At 47.1% G+C, this 27,340-nt stretch overlaps 1 protein-coding gene across 2 annotated transcripts; it reads right to left on the bottom strand.

Moving 5' to 3' along the window:
- Positions 1–1,872: 1,872 nt before the first annotated feature.
- On the bottom strand, positions 1,873–27,340 carry LOC143785370 (nmrA-like family domain-containing protein 1). Of its 2 annotated transcripts, none has more exons than XM_077274160.1 (5): positions 27,196–27,340; positions 4,222–4,460; positions 3,856–4,105; positions 2,599–2,810; positions 1,873–2,314 (listed from the first exon to the last, which is right to left on the bottom strand). In XM_077274160.1, the coding sequence occupies exons 1-5, from the start codon at positions 27,317–27,319 to the stop codon at positions 2,135–2,137; spliced, it is 1,005 nt and encodes a 334-aa protein (XP_077130275.1). In that variant the 5' UTR covers positions 27,320–27,340; the 3' UTR covers positions 1,873–2,134. The 2 variants fall into 2 exon arrangements, with proteins under 2 accessions (XP_077130275.1, XP_077130276.1); XM_077274161.1 differs by having other exon boundaries at positions 2,620–2,810.

The following is a 27,340-nucleotide window of genomic DNA, read 5'->3' as shown; positions in this document are numbered from 1 at the left end:
CAGCCACCCCAGAAAATGCACATCTGTAAGATGCGCCTATTCCGGCACTTAGCCTCTCTCTTCCCACTCCCCTGTAGCGGGGGGATATGGGGTTAATGTCACCTTGCTATTGTAAGGTGACATTAAGCCTGATTAAAGGGAACCTGTCACCCCCAAAATCGAAGGTGAGCTAAGCCCCCCAGCATCAGGGGCTTGTCTACAGTATTCTGTAATGCATTCTGTAATGCTGTAGATAAGCCCCCGATGTACCCTGAAAGATGAGAAAAAGGTTAGATTATACTCACCCAGGGGTCCCGGTCCGGTTCTGCTCCGATAAGCGTCGCGGTCCGGTCCGGGGCCTCCCATCTTCTTACGACGACGTCCTCTTCTTGTATTCATGCTGCGGCTCCGGCACAGGCGTACTTTGTCTGCCCTGTTGAGGGCAGAGCAATGTACTGTAGTGAACAGGCGCCGGGACCTTTTCTCATCTTTCAGGATACATCGGGGGCTTATCTACAGCATTACAGAATGCTCTAGATAAGCCCCTGGTGCTGGTGGGCTTAGCTCATCTTTGAATTTGGGGGTGACAGGTTCCCTTTAATAATGGAGAGGTGTCAATGAGGCACCTATCCATTATTAAGCCACTAGTCTGAAAGTGTTATTATCTTTATTGTACGCTCAATCCACCTGAAGACCCTCGTTCTCCTGAAAAATAAAAATAAAAAAGAAACAATATCCCATACCTGTCCGCCGTACAGTCAAGTCCCACGCTGTAAATCCAGCTGAAGGGGTTAAATACAGTTACAACTAGGAGCGCAGGTAATGCGACTGCTCCCGGCTGTAAAAGACCGTCGACCGCAGGGGGCGGAGCTTCAGAGACTAGCGGTGCCATCACCGAAGCTCCACCCCCTGGCGGCATAAACTCAGATGAACTGTAGCATGGGAAAGTTTCCCCACTTATTAAACCTGACAGGGCACACGTGTGAAGTGAAAACCATTCCCGGTGACTGCCTCTTGAAGCTCATCAAGAGAATGCCAAGAGTGTGCAAAGCAGTCATCAAAGCAAAAGGTGGCTACTTTGAAGAACCTAGAATATAAGACATAATTTCAGTTGTTTCACACTTTTTTGTTAAGTATATAATTCCACATGTGTTAATTCATAGTTTTGATGCTTCAGTGTGAATGTACAATTTTCATCGACATGAAAATACAGAAATATCTTTAAATGAGAAGGTGTCCAAACTTTTGGTCTGTACTATACTGTATATGTGTGTGTCAATGACAGAGATAGATAGTATAGGTGTAGATAGATCTGTGTGCAGACATTTATTTGATCTATTCTATTGCAACCTGTCAGAGTGATTTTACTGTCAGCGCACAGGAATCGCCGGCTTTTCTATCTATCCATCCGGTGTCGGACTGGGGTGACAAGGGCCCACCAGTAACATTCACTTTGGGGGGCCCACTTTTCACCGGAATACAAATATTATACTACCTTCATTCACAAATTTATATCTCTATATAATAATACACTGGGTAGTTTGGTTAATGAATGATGAGATGCTGCTTTTTTCTGTAGAGTGAATCAAGTGAATTATGACAAGCACTGCCCATACAGTGGGGTTGGGGGCCCAGATCTACACCGGGGCCCCCCAGGGGATTCCCCTGTTACCCTGTGGGCCAGTCTGAGCCTCTCTCTCTCATATATATGTGTTTTGAAGAATATTTTGTTGTAAAACTGTGTGTAAATGTCAGAGAACTGCTGTATGTAAAAGCTCATGTTTAAAATCGCATTGCACACGGATTGCATACGGATGTCACATTAGCATTAACATCACATGACAATCGCATGTTTTACCTATGTTTTTTCGGTCCGGAAATCGGACCTTCCCCTCCCCTCACAAATGGGTATGAGCCCTAATAGTCCAGAAAACAAGCAGATTCAACAGAACTAGAGTAACAGGAGTGGTATGTAGCAGCCAATCAGGCTACAGCTTTTATTTTCAAAAAGGCGTATCAGAATTGAGAGCAGGATTCTGATTGGTTTCTATGGTCAGAATACCACCTCCCCCCCCCCCATGCACTAGTTTTTCTAAAGCAGCCCCAACGTTTCAGTACTTCACAGTCTTTTCTTCCCCACATCTCATAAATAACTTCACAAGTCCTTAAACGCCTCCTTGTTCTCCTCCATCCATGGTTGGAAGGTCTTGGCTTTGGGGTTGAGCTTTAAGGTGATGTCCACGTCCCGGTCGGGCTTTGTAATGTAGAAGCGGAACATGTTGACCAGCTCCGCCGCTCCGGGGAAGCCGAGATTCCCAAAGGCTTCAAGGGTGATCTGTGGGGTAAAACGTACATATAAGGGACATTGCAGCACAGGCTTCAATACAATCTATTGCTCTCTGGTATCAGCCATTTTAAGCAGAGGATTATTGTCCTGCAGCCCGGAGAGCCAATTAAGTCAGCAGAATTGTAAATGCAGCTCTAGTTGTGACTGTGTGCGTATGTTACCTCATGTCTACCAAGTATTGAGACAGTTGCCTTGGTAACTGGTGTCCGGTGGCGGCCATTTTGAGGGCAGAGCTTAAACACTTTCATGGCGAGATAAGCGTGATCGCTCACCAGAGAAGCCGCTGATCTCACCTTGGCGTCTTTGATGTCCTTGCCGGTGACTTTGGACATTATGGCGGCATATTGCTCCACCGTCAGCTTCTCCGTGCTCAGTCCGATGTTCTTGCCCACGTATTCTGATGGCGACTTCAGGATGCTGACCACCACGCCGCCCAAGTCTTTGACAGACATCTTATCCAGGGGCACATCACCCATCGGGATGGCTGGAAAGATAATAAGAGTTGTGAAAATGGAGCCGACTGATCATCTGGAGTCTAGGATGTGAGACTGGATGCAACTGTAACAAAACCTCAGCTGTGGGACGTTACAACTGTGCAGAGATTTCAACCGTAGATGTAGACAAGCATATGACTAGTCACTGACAGATAGCAGAGAGCTTGAAAAATAATTTCATTATACTCCAATCACATCCGAAGCTGCATTCACAGTGGATCTCTTGCTGGAAATTAGGCTGCACAATATCACACTGCTGCCCCCCTGCTGGCGCAAAGCTATTTACTGGCCAGGCATTAGGCGATTCCCTGTGCAGGTGTGACTGGATGACGACCTTTTGGGCAGCCATTACAGCTTTACAAGGCTGTGTACCCTGTTTTTCTAGGCCCTAAACAGCAGTAGTCCTAGGGTTGGAGGGGGCTTTCCTATAAAATATCACTTAAGATATGCACGTGTCAGATTGGAGGGGTCTGTCTTTCGGGACCCCCAGGATTCTCAAGAATAGAGACTCATATAGTCCCCTTACTAGAGCAGGAGTCAAATATGTGCCCTCCTGCTCCATTTACTGAGGAGACACAGTCTTTGTTCTCCAGAACGGTGAGGGCCCCGTCAATCAGAAAGTCGTAAAGAGGTTGTCCCCTATTAACCATTTCTGTGGGGGGTTTGGCCCACAGGGTCAGTGTGAAATATACTGAATTTCACTTACCCTCATTGAATCCAGTGCTGACTGGATCGGTTTGGCTGCAGCGGTGATATCATGTTGACAGCACTGCAGTCAATCACTGAGCTCAACGGTTCATACTGTCTACATTGGCTAAGCTCAGGGATTGGCTGCAGCGCTGATGATGTGACGCTGGACCCAGGGAGGGAGAGGATGACTCAGTTTGACATTTTTACATTTCACCGAGTCTGTGGGTAAAAAAGGTTAAAAGAGGGGATGACCCCTCCATGAAAGCATCCATTTTGGGCGTCCCCTATATAAAGCTATGAAGGCCTGTCCCACATTAATGACAAGTGACGGAACGTTCCTTGTACCTAGTGAGTAGCCATCACCGTCCTTGTTCTTCTGGGGCCTGAAGAAGGTCAGCAGGTTCTCGTAGTAACAGGGAAGCCTCACACTGGTCATGGGGACCCCGATCTCACGGAAATATTCCTCAATTTCTCCTTTCCCATCAAAATTCTGAACTTCCAGCTTTCCCTCCGTCAGTTTCTTCACATTCTCCAGGCCGCTGTAGACCACAATCTCCAGGGCGAGACGCTTGGACAGATCTGCGACCAGTTTACCCTGGAGAAATTTATAAAAAATTGTTATCAGGATTCAGAGCAGCACTCCTTACATGAACCAGGAAGCTCAGGATGAATCCCACATCATGCGACAAAGTATAGTAATGGCGCCATTACCTGTGCGATCTCTTTCTCCTTGCTGAAATGCTCCAAGAAGTTGGTGACCAGGAACGCCCCATACGCCCTGCTCAGGGCGTCCTCCAGGCTCTTCTCATCGTCCAGATCCGCAGACACGACCTCCGCTCCGGCCTCCTTTAGCTTCACAGCTGCCGGTTTGCTGGTGTCCCGAGTCACCGCCCTGACCTCAAAGGTGCCATCATCCAGGAGAGCAGCAGCGACAGATCCGCCCTGAGCGCCTGGGAGAGAAAGCACAAGACATGGCGGACATTAGCACTGCGGCCAAACATCGGGAAACAGCGCCATCCAGAAGTTTGGGAAAGCCGAGTGACGGCCCTGTAAATATTCACCATCAGTCTGGAGTATACTGGGACCACCCTGTTGTAATGTATAAGAATTAGATCTGTCTATTTAAGAATGTGAAGGCGGGAGTTGAGTTTAGTTTCAGTTTCAGTTTCAGTTCTAGCCTGAGGAGAAGATGTTATGCTGTGTGCTGGAGGAAAAGAGGAGAAGAATAAAATACAGTTAAAGCTTACTCTGTCTTAAATTCCTTGCACCGTGTGGATGCTACAACTGGCGACGAGGATGGGATACAATCACCTGCTACTGTGAGTACTGACCCCTGCTTTACTGCTTCACACGCCAGTGCCACTGAGAGACTCCATCATGGCTGAATACTTGCACACGTTCCCACAGTTTGATATGACTGATGTCACTAATCTCATAACTGGAGAAAATGGTTAAAATCGGTTTGAGAATTTTCTGGAAGCAATAGACATAAAGGATGAGAAAAGAAAGAGGGCCGAGTTCCAGCATTGTGCAGGCACAGGAGTCTATGACATATACAGCACATTACCATACCTCCCAACCGTCCCGGATCCCGCGGGACTGTCCTGATTTTGACAGTCAGCCCCGGGATCCCGGGCGGGACACTAATGTCCCGCACTACGTGCCTAGGGCGGGGACAATGCGGGGGGCGGCACCTGAGTAGCTTAGGTTTGTGGCTGTTTTTTTTTTCTTATACATGCTGGGTCTCCTCCCGACCGATCCCGATCCCCCCCCCCCCCCTGTGTGTGCGGCGCTGCCACGCTGAGGCAGAGAGCCAGCAGCGATCAAGATGAGAGGTCAGCGACTCACTTCCTCCTGTGTGTGCACGGAGCTCCGGCTTCTCCTGCTCTTAGCTGCTATCCCGGCAGAGAAGGAGAGACGGGGGAGGTGCCGGGACAGTGCAGAGCTGTGAGCAGCCGGAGAAACTGAAGAGCTGCACATGGACAGATCAGCCGCCCCTGCACCACAGAGGAGATTGTGTGTGTGTGTGATGTGTGTGTGAGATGTGTGTGTGTGTGTGTGTGTGTGTGTGTGTGTGTGTGAGATGTGTGTGTGTGTGTGTCTGATGCTGCATGTGTGTGTGTGTCATGTGTGTATGAGGTATCTGGTGTGTGTGATGGCTGGGTGTGTGTGTGATGGCTGGGTGTGTGTGTGTGATGGCTGGGTGTGTGTGTGTGATGGCTGGGTGTGTGTGTGTGTGATGGCTGTGTGTGTGATGGCTGTGTGTGATGGCTGTGTGTGTGTGTGATGGCTGTGTGTGTGTGTGATGGCTGCGTGTGTGTGTGTAATGGCTGCGTGTGTGTGATGGCTGGGTGTGTGTGTGTGATGGCCGGGTGTGTGTGTGTGATGGCTGTGTGTGTGTGATGGCTGGGTGTGTGTGTGATGGCTGCGTGTGTGTGTGTGATGGCTGCGTGTGTGTGTGTGATGGCTGCGTGTGTGTGATGGCTGCGTGTGTGTGATGACTGCGTGTGTGTGTGATGGCTGCGTGTGTGTGTGATGGCTGCATGTGTGTGATGGCTGTGTGTGTGTGTGTGTGTGTGTGTGTGTGTGTGTGATGGCTGTGTGTGTGTGTGATGGCTGCGTGTGTGTGTGATGGCTGCGTGTGTGTGTGTGATGGCTGCGTGTGTGTGTGTGATGACTGCGTGTGTGTGATGGCTGTGTGTTATGGTTCTCAATGGCAAGAGAACATAGCCCAGCAAACATACGAACTAGCTCTTGGAAGGATGGAAACTAAACTGACCATGAACTAAACCTGCCGCACAACTAACAGTAGCCGGGTAGCGTAGCCTGCGTTTTATCCCTAGACGCCCAGCGCCGGCCGGAGGACTAACTAATCCTGGCAGAGGAAAATATAGTCCTGGCTCACCTCTAGAGAAATTTCCCCGAAAGGCAGACAGAGGCCCCCACAAATATTGGCGGTGATTTTAGATGAAATGACAAACGTAGTATGAAAATAGGTTTAGCAAAATTGAGGTCCGCTTACTAGATAGCAGGAAGACAGAAAGGGCACTTTCATGGTCAGCTGAAAACCCTATCAAAATACCATCCTGAAATTACTTTAAGACTCTAGTATTAACTCATAATATCAGAGTGGCAATTTCAGATCACAAGAGCTTTCCAGACACAGAAACGAAACTACAGCTGTGAACTGGAACAAAATGCAAAAACAAACAAGGACTAAGTCCAACTTAGCTGGGAGTTGTCTAGCAGCAGGAACATGCACAGAAAGGCTTCTGATTACAATGTTGACCGGCATGGAAGTGACAGAGGAGCAAGGCTAAATAGCGACTCCCACATCCTGATGGAAACAGGTGAACAGAGAGGATGATGCACACCAGTTCAATTCCACCAGTGGCCACCGGGGGAGCCCAAAATCCAATTTCACAACAGTACCCCCCCTCAAGGAGGGGGCACCGAACCCTCACCAGAACCACCAGGGCGATCAGGATGAGCCCTATGAAAGGCACGGACCAAATCGGAGGCATGAACATCAGAGGCAGTCACCCAAGAATTATCCTCCTGACCGTATCCCTTCCATTTGACCAGATACTGGAGTTTCCGTCTGGAAACACGGGAGTCCAAGATTTTTTCCACAACGTACTCCAACTCGCCCTCAACCAACACCGGAGCAGGAGGCTCAACGGAAGGCACAACCGGTACCTCATACCTGCGCAATAATGACCGATGAAAAACATTATGAATAGAAAAAGATGCAGGGAGGTCCAAACGGAAGGACACAGGGTTAAGAATCTCCAATATCTTGTACGGGCCGATGAACCGAGGCTTAAACTTGGGAGAAGAAACCCTCATAGGGACAAAACGAGAAGACAACCACACCAAGTCCCCAACACAAAGCCGAGGACCAACCCGACGCCGGCGGTTGGCAAAAAGCTGAGTCTTCTCCTGGGACAACTTCAAATTGTCCACTACCTGCCCCCAAATCTGATGCAACCTCTCCACCACAGCATCCACTCCAGGACAATCCGAAGATTCCACCTGACCAGAAGAAAATCGAGGATGAAACCCCGAATTACAGAAAAAGGGAGACACCAAGGTGGCAGAACTGGCCCGATTATTGAGGGCAAACTCCGCTAAAGGCAAAAAAGCAACCCAATCATCCTGATCTGCAGACACAAAACACCTCAAATATGTCTCCAAGGTCTGATTCGTCCGCTCGGTCTGGCCATTAGTCTGAGGATGGAAAGCAGACGAGAAAGACAAATCTATGCCCATCCTAGCACAGAATGCTCGCCAAAATCTAGACACGAATTGGGTACCTCTGTCAGAAACGATATTCTCCGGAATACCATGCAAACGGACCACATTTTGAAAAAACAGAGGAACCAACTCGGAAGAAGAAGGCAACTTAGGCAGGGGAACCAAATGGACCATCTTAGAGAAACGATCACACACCACCCAGATGACAGACATCTTCTGAGAAACAGGAAGATCCGAAATAAAATCCATCGAGATGTGCGTCCAGGGCCTCTTCGGGATAGGCAAGGGCAACAACAATCCACTAGCCCGAGAACAACAAGGCTTGGCCCGAGCACAAACGTCACAAGACTGCACGAAGCCTCGCACATCTCGAGACAGGGAAGGCCACCAGAAGGACCTTGCCACCAAATCCCTGGTACCAAAGATTCCAGGATGACCTGCCAACGCAGAAGAATGAACCTCAGAAATGACTTTACTGGTCCAATCATCAGGAACAAACCGTCTATCAGGTGGGCAACGATCAGGTCTATCCGCCTGAAACTCCTGCAAGGCCCGCCGCAGGTCTGGAGAAACGGCAGACAATATCACTCCATCCTTAAGGATACCTGTAGGTTCAGAATTACCAGGGGAGTCAGGCTCAAAACTCCTAGAAAGGGCATCCGCCTTAACATTCTTAGAACCCGGCAGGTAGGACACCACAAAATTAAACCGAGAGAAAAACAACGACCAGCGCGCCTGTCTAGGATTCAGGCGTCTGGCGGACTCAAGATAAATTAGATTTTTGTGGTCAGTCAATACCACCACCTGATGTCTAGCCCCCTCAAGCCAATGACGCCACTCCTCAAAAGCCCACTTCATGGCCAAAAGCTCCCGATTCCCAACATCATAATTCCGCTCGGCGGGCGAAAATTTACGCGAGAAAAAAGCACAAGGTCTCATCACGGAGCAATCGGAACTTCTCTGCGACAAAACCGCCCCAGCTCCGATTTCAGAAGCGTCGACCTCAACCTGAAAAGGAAGAGCAACATCAGGCTGACGCAACACAGGGGCGGAAGAAAAGCGGCGCTTAAGCTCCCGAAAGGCCTCCACAGCAGCAGGGGACCAATCAGCAACATCAGCACCCTTCTTAGTCAAATCAGTCAATGGTTTAACAACATCAGAAAAACCAGCAATAAATCGACGATAAAAGTTAGCAAAGCCCAAAAATTTCTGAAGACTCTTAAGAGAAGAGGGTTGCGTCCAATCACAAATAGCCTGAACCTTGACAGGATCCATCTCGATGGAAGAGGGGGAAAAAATATATCCCAAAAAGGAAATCTTTTGAACCCCAAAAACGCACTTAGAACCCTTCACACACAAGGAATTAGACCGCAAAACCTGAAAAACCCTCCTGACCTGCTGGACATGAGAGTCCCAGTCATCCGAAAAAATCAAAATATCATCCAGATACACAATCATAAATTTATCCAAATAATCACGGAAAATGTCATGCATAAAGGACTGAAAGACTGAAGGGGCATTTGAAAGACCAAAAGGCATCACCAAATACTCAAAGTGGCCCTCGGGCGTATTAAATGCGGTTTTCCACTCATCCCCCTGCTTAATTCGCACCAAATTATACGCCCCACGAAGATCTATCTTAGAGAACCACTTGGCCCCCTTTATGCGAGCAAACAAATCAGTCAGCAGTGGCAACGGATATTGATATTTAACCGTGATTTTATTCAAAAGCCGATAATCAATGCACGGCCTCAAAGAGCCATCTTTCTTAGCCACAAAGAAAAAACCGGCTCCTAAGGGAGATGACGAAGGACGAATATGTCCCTTTTCCAAGGACTCCTTTATATATTCTCGCATAGCAGCATGTTCAGGCACAGACAGATTAAATAAACGACCCTTAGGGTATTTACTACCCGGAATCAAATCTATGGCACAATCGCACTCCCGATGCGGAGGTAATGAACCAAGCTTAGGTTCTTCAAAAACGTCACGATATTCAGTCAAGAATTCAGGAATCTCAGAGGGAATAGATGATGAAATGGAAACCACAGGTACGTCCCCATGCGTCCCCTTACATCCCCAGCTTAACACAGACATAGCTTTCCAGTCAAGGACTGGGTTATGAGATTGCAGCCATGGCAATCCAAGCACCAACACATCATGTAGGTTATACAGCACAAGAAAGCGAATAATCTCCTGGTGATCCGGATTAATCCGCATAGTTACTTGTGTCCAGTATTGTGGTTTATTGCTAGCCAATGGGGTGGAGTCAATCCCCTTCAGGGGTATAGGAGTTTCAAGAGGCTCCAAATCATACCCACAGCGTTTGGCAAAGAACCAATCCATAAGACTCAAAGCGGCGCCAGAGTCGACATAGGCATCCGCGGTAATAGATGATAAAGAACAAATCAGGGTCACAGATAGAATAAACTTAGACTGTAAAGTGCCAATTGAAACAGACTTATCAAGCTTCTTAGTACGCTTAGAGCATGCTGATATAACATGAGTTGAATCACCGCAATAGAAGCACAACCCATTTTTTCGTCTAAAATTCTGCCGTTCACTTCTGGACAGAATTCTATCACATTGCATATTCTCTGGCGTCTTCTCAGTAGACACCGCCAAATGGTGCACAGGTTTGCGCTCCCGCAGACGCCTATCGATCTGGATAGCCATTGTCATGGACTCATTCAGACCCGCAGGCACAGGGAACCCCACCATAACATCCTTAATGGCATCAGAGAGACCCTCTCTGAAATTCGCCGCCAGGGCGCACTCATTCCACTGAGTAAGCACAGCCCATTTACGGAATTTCTGGCAGTATATTTCAGCTTCGTCTTGCCCCTGAGATAGGGACATCAAGGCCTTTTCCGCCTGAAGTTCTAACTGAGGTTCCTCATAAAGCAACCCCAAGGCCAGAAAAAACGCATCCACATTGAGCAACGCAGGATCCCCTGGAGCCAATGCAAAAGCCCAATCCTGAGGGTCGCCCCGGAGCAGAGAAATCACAATCCTGACCTGCTGAGCAGGATCTCCAGCAGAGCGAGATTTCAGGGACAAAAACAACTTGCAATTATTTTTGAAATTTTGAAAGCAAGATCTATTCCCCGAGAAAAATTCAGGCAAAGGAATTCTAGGTTCAGATATAGGAACATGAACAACAAAATCTTGTAAGTTTTGAACTTTCGTGGTGAGATTATTCAAACCTGCAGCTAAACTCTGAATATCCATTTTAAACAGGTGAACACAGAGCCATTCCAGGATTAGAAGGAGAGAGAGAGAGAAAGGCTGCAATATAGGCAGACTTGCAAGAGATTCAATTACAAGCACACTCAGAACTGAGAAAAAAAAAAAAAAAATTCTTCAGCAGACTTCTCTTTTCTCTCCTTTCTCTGTCAATTAATTTAACCCTTTTTGGCCGGTCAAACTGTTATGGTTCTCAATGGCAAGAGAACATAGCCCAGCAAACATACGAACTAGCTCTTGGAAGGATGGAAACTAAACTGACCATGAACTAAACCTGCCGCACAACTAACAGTAGCCGGGTAGCGTAGCCTGCGTTTTATCCCTAGACGCCCAGCGCCGGCCGGAGGACTAACTAATCCTGGCAGAGGAAAATATAGTCCTGGCTCACCTCTAGAGAAATTTCCCCGAAAGGCAGACAGAGGCCCCCACAAATATTGGCGGTGATTTTAGATGAAATGACAAACGTAGTATGAAAATAGGTTTAGCAAAATTGAGGTCCGCTTACTAGATAGCAGGAAGACAGAAAGGGCACTTTCATGGTCAGCTGAAAACCCTATCAAAATACCATCCTGAAATTACTTTAAGACTCTAGTATTAACTCATAATATCAGAGTGGCAATTTCAGATCACAAGAGCTTTCCAGACACAGAAACGAAACTACAGCTGTGAACTGGAACAAAATGCAAAAACAAACAAGGACTAAGTCCAACTTAGCTGGGAGTTGTCTAGCAGCAGGAACATGCACAGAAAGGCTTCTGATTACAATGTTGACCGGCATGGAAGTGACAGAGGAGCAAGGCTAAATAGCGACTCCCACATCCTGATGGAAACAGGTGAACAGAGAGGATGATGCACACCAGTTCAATTCCACCAGTGGCCACCGGGGGAGCCCAAAATCCAATTTCACAACAGCTGTGTGTGCGTGTGATGGCTGCGTGTGTGATGCATTTGTGTCAAAGCTGCATGTGTTTGTGAGCTGCGTTTGTGATGCTGCGTATGTATGTGTGATACTGTGTGTGTGATGCTGCATGTGTGTGAGCTACGTGCGTGTGTGAGCTGTGTGTGTGCTGCGTGTGTGTGAGCGTGTGTGTGAGCTGCATGCCTGTATGTCATTATACAGTATGGAGAACTGTGGCCATTATACAGTATGGAGCATCATGTGTGGCCATTATACAGTATGGAGCATCATGTGCGGTCATTATACAGTATGCAGCATCATGTGCAGCCAGCATACAGTATGGAGCATCATGTGCGGTCATTATACAGTATGGAGCATCATGTGCGGCCATTATACAGTATAGAGCATCATGTGCAGCCAGTATACAGTATGGAGCATCATGTGCGGCCATTATACAGTATGGAGCATCATGTGCGTTCATTATACAGTATGGAGCATCATGTGCGGTCATTATACAGTATGGAGCATCATGTGCAGTCATTATACAGTATGGAGCATCATGTGCAGTCATTATACAGTATGAAGCATCATGTGGGGTCATTATACAGTATGGAGCATCATGTGGGGTCATTATACAGTATGGAGCATCATGTGCGGTCATTATACAGTATGGAGCATCATGTGCGGCCATTATACAGTATGGAGCATCATGTGCGGCCATTATACAGTATGCATGCGGTCATTATACAGTATGGAGCATCATGTGCGGTCATTATACAGTATGGAGCATCATGTGCGGCCATTATACAGTATGGAGCATCATGTGCGGCCATTATACAGTATGCATGCGGTCATTATACAGTATGGAGCGTCATGTGTGTTCATTATACAGTATGGAGCGTCATGTGCGGTCATTATACAGTATGGAGCATCATGTGCGGTCATTATACAGTATGGAGCATCATGTGCGGCCATTATACAGTATGGAGCATCATGTGCGGTCATTATACAGTATGGAGCATCATGTGCAGCCAGTATACAATATGGAGCATCATGTGCAGCCAGTATACAGTATGGAGCATCATGTGCAGTCATTATACAGTATAGAGCATCATGTGCGGTCATTATACAGTATGGAGCATCATGTGCGGTCATTATACAATATGGAGCATCATGTGCAGCCAGTATACAATATGGAGCATCATGTGCAGCCAGTATACAGTATGGAGCATCATGTGCAGTCATTATACAGTATAGAGCATCATGTGCGGTCATTATACAGTATGGAGCATCATGTGCGTTCATTATACAGTATGGAGCATCATGTGTGGTCATTATACAGTATGGAGCACCATGTGGGGCCATTATACAGTATGGAGCATCATGTGCAGTCATTATACAGTATGCATGCGGTCATTATACAGTATGGAGCATCATATGTGGCCATTATACAGTATGGAGCATCATGTGCGGTGCGGTCATTATACGGTATGGAGCATCATGTGCGGTCATTATACAATATGGAGCATCATGTGCGGCCATTATACAGTATGGAGCATCATGTGCAGTCATTATACAGTATGCATGCGGTCATTATACAGTATGGAGCATCATATGTGGCCATTATACAGTATGGAGCATCATGTGCGGTCATTATACGGTATGGAGCATCATGTGCGGTCATTATACAATATGGAGCATCATGTGCGGCCATTATACAGTATGGAGCATCATGTGCAGTCATTATACAGTATGCATGCGGTCATTATACAGTATGGAGCATCATGTGCGGCCATTATACAGTATGGAGCATCATGTGCGGCCATTATACAGTATGGAGCATCATGTGCGGTCATTATACAGTATGGAGCATCATGTGCGGCCATTATACAGTATGGGGCATCATGTGTGGTCATTATACAGTATGGAGCACCATGTGGGGCCATTATACAGTATGGAGCATCATGTGCAGTCATTATACAGTATGCATGCGGTCATTATACAGTATGGAGCATCATGTGCGGCCATTATACAGTATGGAGCATCATGTGCGGCCATTATACAGTATGGAGCATCATGTGCGGTCATTATACAGTATGGAGCATCATGTGCGGCCATTATACAGTATGGGGCATCATGTGTGGTCATTATACAGTATGGAGCACCATGTGCGGCCATTATACAGTATGGAGCATCATGTGTGGCCATTATACAGTATGGAGCACTGTGTGGCCATATTTTTTTGTTTATAACTATTGTATATGAAACCGTGTGATCGGCAGTGCTAAATGGGTGTGGTTGGGACGTGGATATGGGTGTGACTAATTATGAATGGGTGTGGTCAGAGGCGTGGCCTAAAATTTGCCGCGGCGCACTTGGCGCGCCGCAAACTTTGTCCCTCTTTCCCATCTTCAAAAGTTGGGAGGTATGCATTACCAGCAGCAGAGAGACACGTACAGCAACTGCTGCAAAGCTCTCACTGATTACTTCAACCCTAAACAAAACATCAGATATGAAAGATACAAGTTCAGGATTGCTAAGCAGCTTCCAGAAGAATCCATAGATACCTATGTCACCCGGCTAAAAGAACTAGCACATGGGTGAGCATTTACTGACGTAGATGATGAAATCCTAACTCAAGTAATTGTCACCTGCTCGTCTAATAACATAAGGCGTAAAGCTCTGCAGCAGGATCTCTCTCTGCAGCAGGATCTCTCTCTGCAGCAGGATCTCTCTCTGCAGCAGGATCTCTCTCTGCAGCAGGATCTCTCTCTGCAGCAGGATCTCTCTCTGCAGCAGGATCTCTCTCTGCAGCAGGATCTCTCTCTGCAGGATGTACTCAAGATGGCCCGCGCTATAGAGATAGCAGATCATCAGGCAACTGCAATGGAGAGTGGGGATAATTTACATGTGCATAATCTCAAACATAACAGTGCACAAGGCAAGCAAGCCCCGCAACAGAAGAAATGTTATAGATGTGGACAAGATTTCCCTCACCACATGAACAAATGTCCCGCTATAGGACAAACTTGCAGCAAATGTGGAAAAGGGAACCATTTTGCAGTTGTCTGCAAATCAGCGCCCAACAAGTCTCCTCTGCCAATGACAAAGCCTGCAAATATAAAAATGGTAAATCAGGATATAGAAGAAATGTCTGTGGCTGAGAACTATGTGTTCACGACTTCTGTCACTGGCTCAGTGCAGTCTCCATGTATTACACTCACCATCTGCAGCACGGATGTCACCTTTACAATAGATACAGGAGCTTCGGTGGATATCATAGACAGCAATACTTATGAACAATTGAAAACAAAGCCAGTCTTACAGCAAGTGCAGACTAAAATCTTTCCATATGGATCTAAAACACCTCTAGTTACAATGGGACAATTTGATGCTGAACTTAGCTATAAAGAAAATAGTCAGAAAACCACTTTTCACACATTACAAGGATCGGGAGGCTGTCTTCTCAGCTAACACACTGCCTTGAAGCTAGGACTCATCCAGATTGTTCATACCCTAACCGACCCTGCGGACATGGATGTACAAGCCATGGTGAAGTTTTCCCTCCCTATTTAGTGGATTGGGGAAATTAAAGGACTCTCAAGTGCATCTTCATGTGGATGACACTGTTCGTCCAGTAGCCCAGGCTCACAGGCGTATTCCATTTCACCTGAGGAAGAAGGTAGAAAAGGAACTCCAATTACTCATGGATGATGATGTCATAGAAACTGTTTCTGGTCCCACTCCGTGGGTCTCTCCACCAAAACCAAAGACTCCAGAGCAGGTGAGACTGGGTGTTGACATGCGCCTGCCCAACACTGCTATTCAGAGGGAAAGACACATCTCACCCACAATTGATGACATTATTCATTTATTAAATGGAGCAACCGTTTTTTCAAAGCTTGACCTCAATAAGGGCTATCATCAACTAGAATTGAGTCCAGAATCCAGATACTTAACAACATTTTCCACCCATGTGGGTCTCAGATGATACAAAAGATTGACATTTGGGGTCTGCTCAGCAGCGGAAATTTTTCAAGATACGATAAGGAGCGTCATTCAACATATTCCAAATGCCTTTAATTACAGTGATGACATACTGGGTTTTGGGAAAACTCAAGCTGAACATAATCGTGCTCTATATGCTATCTTTGAATGTCTGCTCTCTGCTGGACTCACATTAAACAAAGAAAAATGCGACTTTGATAAAAATTCATTGGAGTTCTATGGTCACATTTTCTCAGCGGAAGGAGTACGACCTAATCCCAAGAAAGTGGAATCCATCAGAGCAGCTTCAATTCCACAAAATACCAGTGAAATGCGCTCTTTTCTTGGAATGGCAAGCTACTGTGCTAGATATAGTCCAAATTTTTCGACAATCAGCACTCCATTAAGGGAACTTATGAAACAAAATTGCATTTTTCAATGGTCCCAAGACTGTCAGGCCTCTTTTGAAACAATTAAAAACGAACTCTGCTCAACAACCACCATGGCCTATTTTGATCCAGCTCTTCAAACAAACTGATTGTGGACGCCAGTCCCGTGGGACTGGGTGCAATTTTAGCACAATACAAGGATGACAATCAAAGTCCCCACATCATTTCTTATGCAAGTAAAAGCTTAACGAGCACTGAAAGAAAGTATTCGCAACCTGAAAAAGAAAGCTTGGCAGTCGTCTGGGGATGTGAACACTTTCACTTATTTCTCTATGGCGCTCCCTTCACTGTTGTCACAGATCATCAAGCTCTCCTTACAATTTTTGGAAATCCCAGAGCTAAAATGCCGGCACGGATTGAACAATGGGGTCTACGTCTATAATTACAAAATTGTTCACAAACCTGGAAAATACAGCAATCCGGCTGATTACCTCTCAAGACATCCTACGAATGATGATTTACCTGGGCATTCCTCCATTGAAGAATACATCCACTTTGTTGCAGCTCACGCCGTGCCAAAAGCACTTTCTGTTGATCAGTTTGTGAATACAACAAGTGACAAGACACTCTGTGCCTTAATACAAATTATCCAAAACAGAAGGTGGCATGAAATTCAAAAGAAAAAATTTCCTGAAGATGGGATTGATCTGAAGGAGTTAAAACAATTTTCAAATGTATGTGAGGAATTATCAGTCTCTGAAGACCAACTCATCCTTCGTGGTACCAAACTGGTTGTACCTAAGGCCTTGCGCAACCTAGTCATACAAATAGCACACGAAGGTCATCTAGGAATTGTTGGCACAAAAAAGTTACTCAGAGAAAAAGTGTGGTTCCCAAATATGGATAAACTGGTGGAAGAGAAGATTAGACATAGCTCCACTTGTCAATTAATTACTCCATCGTCAACTCTAGAGCCATTACAAATGTCTCCGTTACCCACTGCTGTGTGGGAGGAAGTGGCAGTCGACATATATGGACCATTACCAAATGGCCAATACATTCTAGTAACAATTGATGAATATTCTAGATATCCTGTAATTTCATTCATCTCTTCAACGTCTGCTAATAGTGTCATACCAGAACTGGACGACACATTCTCTGCATATGGCATTCCGAGAGTGGTCAAAATAGATAATGGACCTCCATTCAATGGACATGTGTTTGCACAGTTTTCTGAATACTTGGGGTTCAACCACAGAAAAATCACACCGTGCTGGCCGCAAGCTAATGGAATCGTAGAACGTTTCATGCGCACCATGGGGAAACGAATCAAGGCAGCTAGCCTGGAGCACACCCCACTGAAACAGTCACTATACAAATTCCTGCGCAATTACCGCAACACGCCACATTCCACCACTAATGCTGCTCCATCTCATCTCATGTACAGTAGAACTCCTCATACACGGATCCCTGATGTGACCAGTCATCCCTTACCAAATGACTCTTCAGTGCGATCAACGGATTTCTTTAGCAAGCAAGCCATGAAACATTATGCAGACAGAAGGCAACGGGCACAGCCATGTGCCATCAAAAGAGGTGATATGGTTGTTGTGCGTCAAAAATCAACCAACAAAACCTCAGCTGCATATAGTCCTGCAAAATATAATGTTACTGAGAGAAAAGGCAGTATGGTCACGGCTGAGCGAGACGGACACTCCATCACTCGAAATTCCTCACATTTTAAAATCATATCGCAGAACAATGGTAATGAACTCCCACCAGTGGGAGATTTGATACCCGACGGTGGAGAGGACCAACAAGAGGTGGCTGATCCTTCAGCACTGGACACCCCCAATGAACCCAGACGTTACCCTACACGGGAAAGAAGGGCTCCATCGAGACTTATTGAAGAGATATAATTTAAAAAAAAAAGGGGGGGAATTAGACAATACAGACATATGGTTTTTCTTGGACATTTTCGTGTTGTTGCATTGTCAATATTTGTTTTAGGTTATATATATATATATATATATATATATATATATATATATATATATATATATATATATATAAAAAGGGGGGGGGATGATGTAATGTATAAGACTGTCTCTTTAAGAAAGTGAGGGCGGGAGTTGAGTTTAGTTTCAGTTTCTGATATAGCCTGAGGAGAAGATGTTATGCTGTGAGCTGGAGGAAAAGAGGAGAAGAATAAAATACAGTTAAAGCTTCCTCTCTCTTAAATTCCTTACATAGTGTGGATGCTACACCTGTATATATTCACCATCAGTCCGGAGTATACCGGGACCACCCTGTATAGATTCACCATCAGTCCAGAGTATACCGGGACCACCCTGTAAATATTCACCATCAGTCCGGAGTATACCGGGACCACCCTGTAAATATTCACCATCAGTCCGGAGTATATCGGGACCACCCTGTAAATATTCACCATCAGTCCGGAGTATATCGGGACCACCCTGTAAATATTCACCATCAGTCCGGAGCAGGGCCGGACTGGCCATTTGGCAATTCTGGCAAATGCCACAAGGGCCTGTCTGGTCATGGGCTGCCTTGTCTGCTACGTTGTTAACAGAATCGGTGTTCTCAAGATACCCATACTGTCAAGAGTTGTGTAGGAGCACAAAGTTGCTGGCTCCGTCACTTACCCTAGCAGGCCATGGGTATCATTAGAAATATTGGTCTTGTAGTAAATCTTGCTTTCCTCTTTCCAGGGTAATATTAGTGCAGCGCCCCAGAGTCCTGGTCGTTGCAGTACTGTGGCTCCGCCACTATGGGGAGCCATGGTGCGTCCGATGGCACTGAAGGGGTTCATCTGATCAGGTATCACAGACACCAATACATTTCACAGCAGGGCCTCCGGGGGGAGCTAAGGGTTCTATTCATTAGGCCACTCCCCACCATAGTGGGTAAACTGGGGGTCAGGCAGGAAGTTAGATGAGAAAGCTGACTGGATTGGACGAAGCAACACCTGGTGGCAGAGGCTGTTGTGGAGGAAGAGACAGTAGGGTCTCTGTCAGGGGTGGGATCCTGACAGAGGCTTGGCAACTTGAAAGAACGTAACGGGTCCGCGCCAGCTCCGGGAAGCGGCGGGACCCAAGAAAGGACTAGAAGCGAGATAGATTGTGCTGAGTGAGAAACGAGATCAAGCGATAGGAGAAAACCAGTAGGGGTCATGCTGTAAGACCGGAGCAACACCCTACTGAGGCGCATTACCGGTGGCCGGAACGCCGAGGGAGTATTATAACAATCAGCTTCAAGCAATACTCTAAACAGCGGCAGGGCAGTCAGTTTAAGGCGGGCTGTCTAACACATATCACCTATGAAGTCTTGGGGGGCAACCTGTGGAGAGGGGCGACTCTAGGGTCCCGGAAGAACTCCGAGCCTACCCGTCAAACGGGTGCCGTTCCAACCAGAATATCAGGGAGGGACGGAGGATTAGAAGAACATTATTTAATCGAGTTGTGAGGGAACTTAAGAAACAGACACGACGGTTGTGGGGACTTTCCGTAAGCACAGCAGGGAAGGACCGCAACACATAGCGCTAGAAGGAAGGCACCGATTTCCACCTGTGAAGAGAACTCTGGAGGTGCCATTGGACCGGCCGGACTTGCGCAGCCTGGTGAACCGTATTCTGGACTGAGGACCCAGAGATCTTCAGTAAAGAGGTAAAGAGACTGCAAACTGGTGTCCTCGTTATTTACTGCACCGCACCACTATTACCATCATCCGTCATCCACACCTATCATTTACTGTGCGCCCCACGGCAGGGTCACGGAACCGGGGCCTAGCCGCCGTGACAACCCCAGAGCAGAGACTCGTAGGCCCGGTACCGGGTACCCCTCGGCCCTGCGGCGGTGGGGGCGCTACAAACTTGGCGTCACGAACAGGATCTACTTAAGCCTGAAGAATCAGGTCATGTGTGCCTTGGAACTGTGATTTACTGTGCTTGGACTGTACTTTATTGAGAGACTGTGTGCTGCGCCATTTGCCGCCAAAATCCGCCGCCATTGCAGCGCTGAGGAGAGCGCAGGAAGTGAAAAGGGGGCGTGAAGTGGGCGAAGACAAGCTGGAGAGCGCGAACAGCAATGGCCGCCCAGTCCAAATATTTCTGTGTCCTGAGGACGTGTCCGTCAACAGCTGAGGTCCGCCTCCTGATCCTGTTTGGAGGGTGGAGACCATGGAGACGGGGCCGCCCACGAAAGAGACCGCGGGAAGAGGACATTGGAGAAAAGGCAAAGATGGCGACACCAGGAACACCACGTGGGGCTGACCCGGTTCGGCCTGAGGCTGCGCAACCTGACATAGCCCCAGAGGCGCCAACGCTGCGGGGTCTGACCCTCACAGAGCCACCGATAGGCCGACCCCCTTTGCCGCTGTCTGAGGAATGTGTGGCTGCAGCCGAGGCCCGACAGCTAGCCCGCCGGCTGGAGGCCGATGCCCGCGTGCTTACTCGGCTAGGCCAGCCCACGGAGATCCGTTTGTCCCCTGTTCCCTCCCACTTGGCCGCGGCTGGAAGTACGCTACCAACGCCGGACCTAAAGATCATGCCGGACGCCGAGCATCTACGGCGTCTGATGGCAGCGTGGCGGAGCCGGCCCCAGCCTGCAGCGCCGATGGACCTGGTCAGAGCCCCGGAGATCCCGCCATCACACTGGGGTGTAGTGGTCTCCTTCAACCCCCGATATGGACGCGGGGTTATCCAGGAAATTGGGGAGCCGCTACAAATCCACGTGGATCGGGAAGAAGTGGAGCCCTGCAGTGGAAGATTTCCCCGCGACCTGGAGCCAGGTGATGCGGTGACGTACACCAGATGGAGGAGGGCTACGGGAGAGGCTGGCTGGATGGCGCGAGGCGTGCAGCGATGCATTGCCCTCCAGGCTGCTGCCGGAACACCGGAAGAAGATGATCCCATGGGGAAAGCAGCAGAGCCCGGCCCTGCGGAACCTCGAGAAGCCCGGCCTCGCCGTGCCCCGGAGGAACGTGTGCACCTGCCAGTGAGAAGGGCCTCCCGGCGAGGGATCTTATCGCTGCTGGGACCGGAACCGCTTCCTGGCTCACCAGTGCGATCCGTTGGCCTGGTGAGGCCAGATCGGAGACCACCACAGTAAGATTTTACTGTACTTTCTTACTTGTAAATAGTTACTGTTTTATTGCTTTTATGTTGCTGCTAAAACCCGTCCAGGGTTAACTCTAAAGGGGATCCTTCTATGGACCTGGGATCCCTATTGTTTTGTTTTCTTGTTTGTCTTCCAAGTTTTTGCACAACGTTTACAGAACTGCTGAAATCATGAACAGTGCATGATCCGAACTTCTTGTACATAGTTTGCACCTTATTAAAGGCGCTCCCTACTGGTTTTACTTAAAGAAGGACTCTTTGCGAAGATACCGCACTGGAACCTTTGCTGAGTATGGACTGGTAGCTTGAGAAGATATGCTACCTCACAGAGACTTGGTCCCCTCTTAAAGGGGATGTTCATTTGCCGCATTTCAATAGTGATATTGCTTAAGACAAGTAGCAATAATGTTGATGAGAGAAAAGTGATGATAATGTTTGTACGAGGAAGTTATATGTGTTTAATTAGTTAAATGTGAAGAAATACTGATGATGTGCTCTGAGAAGTAAAAGGTGAAAGAAAGAAGAAGGATGCAGTGGACCCGTAGGGATAGACGTGGTGTCCAGCATGCATGAAAGGAAGAAAGATAATGAGAAGGCTTAATGTTCGATAGAAAATGTTTTGATAATGCTGATAGATAGTTAGGATAGAAGGTAAACCCTGAGTCCTCCTAGGAGTCATGTAGAGATGACTTAGTGCTCTTAAACTGAAAGTAATGTTATGTTCTATACTGTGTATAGTAGTTGAAAAGGCAGTAGGCCCTGGCTGAACGGGGCGGTCCTGTAACGGAAAGGAGAGGCAGTAGGTCTGGTGCCGATAGGACAGGCGGTCCTGCAGATTTAAAGAAGGAGAATGAGAAAGTTAAAGTGCCTTATAATGTGATTATAGGAAGGTCTTTAGTGGATTTAGAGTGTGAATCCTTAAAGGCAATGTTAAATTATTGTTCAACAATTTTGCACTTAGTAGAATACCCGGTTGGGTAACAGGAGTTATTTATAGCCTGTAATTTATAATGTTAACCGTGTTTGTAACGTTCAAGTGTTCTTACCTCCCATAAAGGGAAGCCTGTTCAAGTATACTTATTGTTATTACACTCAACGAAACTGTATGTCTTTTTGCTAACTTGTATTGTTGTTTTCTTCCCAGTCCCGGAGTACTGTGTTTAACCAGGGGGGAGTGCAGCGCCCCAGAGTCCTGGTCGTTGCAGTACTGTGGCTCCGCCACTATGGGGAGCCATGGTGCGTCCGATGGCACTGAAGGGGTTCATCTGATCAGGTATCACAGACACCAATACATTTCACAGCTGGGCCTCCGGGGGGAGCTAAGGGTTCTATTCATTAGGCCACTCCCCACCATAGTGGGTAAACTGGGGGTCAGGCAGGAAGTTAGATGAGAAAGCTGACTGGATTGGACGAAGCAACACCTGGTGGCAGAGGGTGTTGTGGAGGAAGAGACAGTAGGGTCTCTGTCAGGGGTGGGATCCTGACAGAGGCTTGGCAACTTGAAAGAACGTAACGGGTCCGCGCCTGCTCCGGGAAGCGGCGGGACCCAAGAAAGGACTAGAAGCGAGATAGATTGTGCTGAGTGAGAAACGAGATCAAGCGATAGGAGAAAACCAGTAGGGGTCATGCTGTAAGACCGGAGCAACACCCTACTGAGGCGCATTACCGGTGGCCGGAACGCCGAGGGAGTATTATAACAATCAGCTTCAAGCAATACTCTAAACAGCGGCAGGGCAGTCAGTTTAAGGCGGGCTGTCTAACACATATCACCTATGAAGTCTTGGGGGGCAACCTGTGGAGAGGGGCGACTCTAGGGTCCCGGAAGAGCTCCGAGCCTACCCGTCAAACGGGTGCCGTTCCAACCAGAATATCAGGGAGGGACGGAGGATTAGAAGAACATCATTTAATCGAGTTGTGAGGGAACTTAAGAAACAGACACGACGGTTGTGGGGACTTTCCGTAAGCACAGCAGGGAAGGACCGCAACACATAGCTCTAGAAGGAAGGCACCGATTTCCACCTGTGAAGAGAACTCTGGAGGTGCCATTGGACCGGCCGGACTTGCGCAGCCTGGTGAACCGTATTCTGGACTGAGGACCCAGAGATCTTCAGTAAAGAGACTGCAAACTGGTGTCCTCGTTATTTACTGCACCGCACCACTATTACCATCATCCGTCATCCACACCTATCATTTACTGTGCGCCCCACGGCAGGGTCACGGAACCGGGGCCTAGCCGCCGTGACAACCCCAGAGCAGAGACTCGTAGGCCCGGTACCGGGTACCCCTCGGCCCTGCGGCGGTGGGGGCGCTACATTAGTAATATATTCCATCTGGTGCTTGGGGACGGGGACAACATGGGCCTGTGTGATTTCAAATGCCAGGGCTGAATTTCATCCCCAGTCCGTACCTGGTCCGGAGTATACTGGGACCACCCTGTAAATATTCACCATCAGTCCAGAGTGTACCGGGACCACCCTGTATATATTCACCATCAGTCCGGAGTATACCGGGACCACCCTGTAAATATTCACCATCAGTCCAGAGTATACCGGGACCACCCTGTAAATATTCACCATCATTCCGGAGTATACCGGGACCACCCTGCGTAACAGAACAGGCACCGAAAGGCGTTATCTGGTGGTTTAACGCCTTTTTTAATGGAGTAAGATTGGTGCGAATAGCGACTTTTGTCATTTGCTTCCTCCCACCGCACCATTATGGACGCGAGTCACATTATGCAGATTTTTTACAGCTAATTCACCATTTGTGACATTTTTTTTTTTGCATTTGTACTAGAGGATCCTAGTGGAGTACCAAAGCCCCAAAAAATTTTTCCGCAGCTCAGAACTAACACGGAACATTTTAATGCATTACGCAACTTTTTTTTTACTCAAAAAGTTACAAGTAAAAAATGGGATTTGTTTTTTGTTTAAAGGTGTGTGTGTGTGTGTGTGTGTGTGTGTACCTGTTCTGTTTAAAAAAAAAAAAAAAAAAAATCCTCCCTCAAAGTATATAAAACTGTTACCAGAATGTTTGTTCTTCACAGAAATCACAAAGTGAATCGTAAAGTGAAACATTCATTTTTTTTTTACCTCCAAAATTTTGCCAGCTTCCTAAGAGGCCTCCATAATTGGCCGACCTCAAAGAGTCCGATAGTATTAAAAAAGGAGCTCCTTTCCTCTGTTAACCATCTAGATGCCGCTGCCATTATTGACTGCAGCATCTAGGGGGTTACACAGTCACAGCTGACGCTAAGGCTGGTCGTCTCGGTTGCAGCAGGGTGTCAGATGTAGTACACCGGACGCCATTCTCTAGTTCCTCAGCTCAGTATCAGGCATCACAAAGGGGTTGAACGGTGGGATTTTTGTCGCGGACTCCCTGCCCTCATATGGAGAGCACAGTGTAAATTTCCGTATCAGATATTTCCCTTATGAAATTGCGCCATGAGGAAAGTCGCCATAATGAGTTGCACGTTGCCTCCAGGATTAGAATTGTGGGACGGCTGCCATATTAAAGGCGGCGAGGAGCCAGGTGAACCCTGACCTGTGTGCAGCACAGCAAGCAGAGATGGTGGCACCACAGCGGAGGCAGAAAAGAATCCGAGGGGAACAATTTGGGACTCAATACAATTGCTTGTAAATGTTCCCATCACAGGGCTAGTGATGGATGATGGGGGTTATAGTCCAGCAGGGCCTAGTTGTGCACTTGAGACAGGTGAGGGACGTTATCGGTAATAGTTTATATCTTGCTTTCATTATCATTTAATCAAATTTATATCTAGCGTTTGTGTCGTTTTATATGTTTAGCGTCTTCTGTTCCTGAAACGATCGGAATATTGCTTTCCTGAGAGTTGAATGTGTTTTGAGCCAAGGAAGGTTGCTAGCTCCTCTTGTAGCTTACATTTCCTTTTTGTGATAATATACCGTTACTCCTTTTTTTTCTTAAAGCTTGTAGAGAGGGGCCAGACAGGCTTTGTACACGGACGCTTGTCTCCTGACAACATGGGAGACCTTTTGCATGGCCCCTAAATTCTCTCACTAAATAAGGGTTTCCACAATAATCCCTGAAACCTGGGATTGTCGAAAGTGGACCCAATGGCAAGGACTCGTCTGGGAACCACTGAATAAAACAGCGGTAAGTAACCCACTGTGTTACCAAGAGGAATCCAGGACGGCTAATTGGTGGTCCGATCAAGATTACCTCAGTTGAACCCCTACCAGTGTTTGCATGGTGTATAATGTGTGGTCTTTAGATGTGTAAGTGACAAGTAATCAACCTCCTTGCCCGATAAAATCTGATCAGGCACTTTCACAGTTCTTTCTGTATATTTCGGGAATCGGAGGATTGTTATATGTGGTCTTCTTTGTATATATGGTTGTCTTGAGTGTTTTGTAATTTGTGTGAACTCAAAAAAGGAAAAATCCTGGTAGCTGAAGTTCTTGTTCAGCTTGTATACCCCGACCGGGAAACATAGAATATAAGAAGCTGAATATATCACAGATTGAATGGTCACGCTGCGCCTCCACAAAGTGTTGTAGAAAACCCTAGAGCTGGGTAGTAAAAGCTCACCACTACGCCACCACCTGCGTGACATCCCTCTCTTGTTCGGGAACTGACCCGATTGAATGATAAACTGCAGAGGCAGCTAATAAATAACGGCAGGTTACCTCAGGAGATGTTACAGGAGCTTCTCACTAAATTAGAGTATCATCAAAAAGTGAATTTATTTCAGTTCTTCAATACAAACAGGTGAAACTCCTAGTCTATAGAGTCATTACACACAGAGTGATCTATTTCATGTGTTTATTTCTGTTAATGATTATGGCTTACAGCCAATGAAAACCCAAAAGTCATTATCTCAGCAAATTAGAATAATTAACAAAAACCACGAAGTGTTTATAAAGGCCCCTTAGTCTGCGGATATTTTCTATAGGGGTGCTATGCCCTTGCACGCCACATTACCGATGACTTAGGTTGGCCAGGACCAGATGTTGAGGACTTCAATGTAGGAGACCGCCAGTTGAAAATAAATTTTTTACTTAACGATAACTTTGTCTGAATTATGTACAGCAGATTGCGGGTGCACAACTTTATTAACATTTCCTTCACCACAGCCCAGTTAGTGGGAGTCCTATTCTCAAACTGTGGTTCTGCATCTTTTTTCCCCTCACGGGAACTAGGTTGTCAATATGGCCGTACTTAGCTTCTCTGCTATTGACGCCTTGGGGCTCCCGCCCGGGGCACCCTCTTCGTCTCACGTTAGCTGTCCCATGTTAGCTCTTTACCTCTCTGAGTTATAAACTTAGAGCCGAACTGCTAGGTGTCCTCTCCTAGGACCCATTACTCCATCCATTCACCATCTTGGTCTCCTCTCACTTCGGCACACCCCTGTCATGCGGCACCACTTACTGTCCAGACCTTAGGTCTACTTCTGACTCACACAGGGCCCTATCTGACATCCTGACAGGAAACTGTCTGTTTCTTCACCTTAGCCCTTCCCACTCTGGGCTACTCCCAATCATTAGCTCTAACTCTGATCAGGCAGAACACAATACCAACACTATTAATGCATATCACAGTTCACATTACACAATACAACAATACGCGTATTCTTCACGGGGCAACGTGAGCAGCATGTCCGTATCTTTACACAAGCTGAGTCAGATGATTGCGACAGTAATAGATTAACTCCACATACAGACACCACCATTGTCTGCAGGGAAGTATTTTTTTCAAAACTTCAGAGCTTTTTCTCCCTTCCTTGCACTCACCTGTGGCTCCAAAGACTACAAAAACTTTCTTGTCAGCCATGGCTGCTGTGTACTGGCTGCGCACACAGTCGATTATATACTGAGGCCGCAGATCCCTCCCCTGGGTGCGACCAAGAAGACTCATTATGACAGAGCTGGGCCTCCT

This window comes from Ranitomeya variabilis, chromosome 7 (assembly GCF_051348905.1).
Source record: "Ranitomeya variabilis isolate aRanVar5 chromosome 7, aRanVar5.hap1, whole genome shotgun sequence".
NCBI lineage: Eukaryota > Metazoa > Chordata > Amphibia > Anura > Dendrobatidae > Ranitomeya > Ranitomeya variabilis.
Note: the sequence above shows the minus strand (reverse complement) of the source record. Positions and strands in the feature narration are given on the sequence as shown.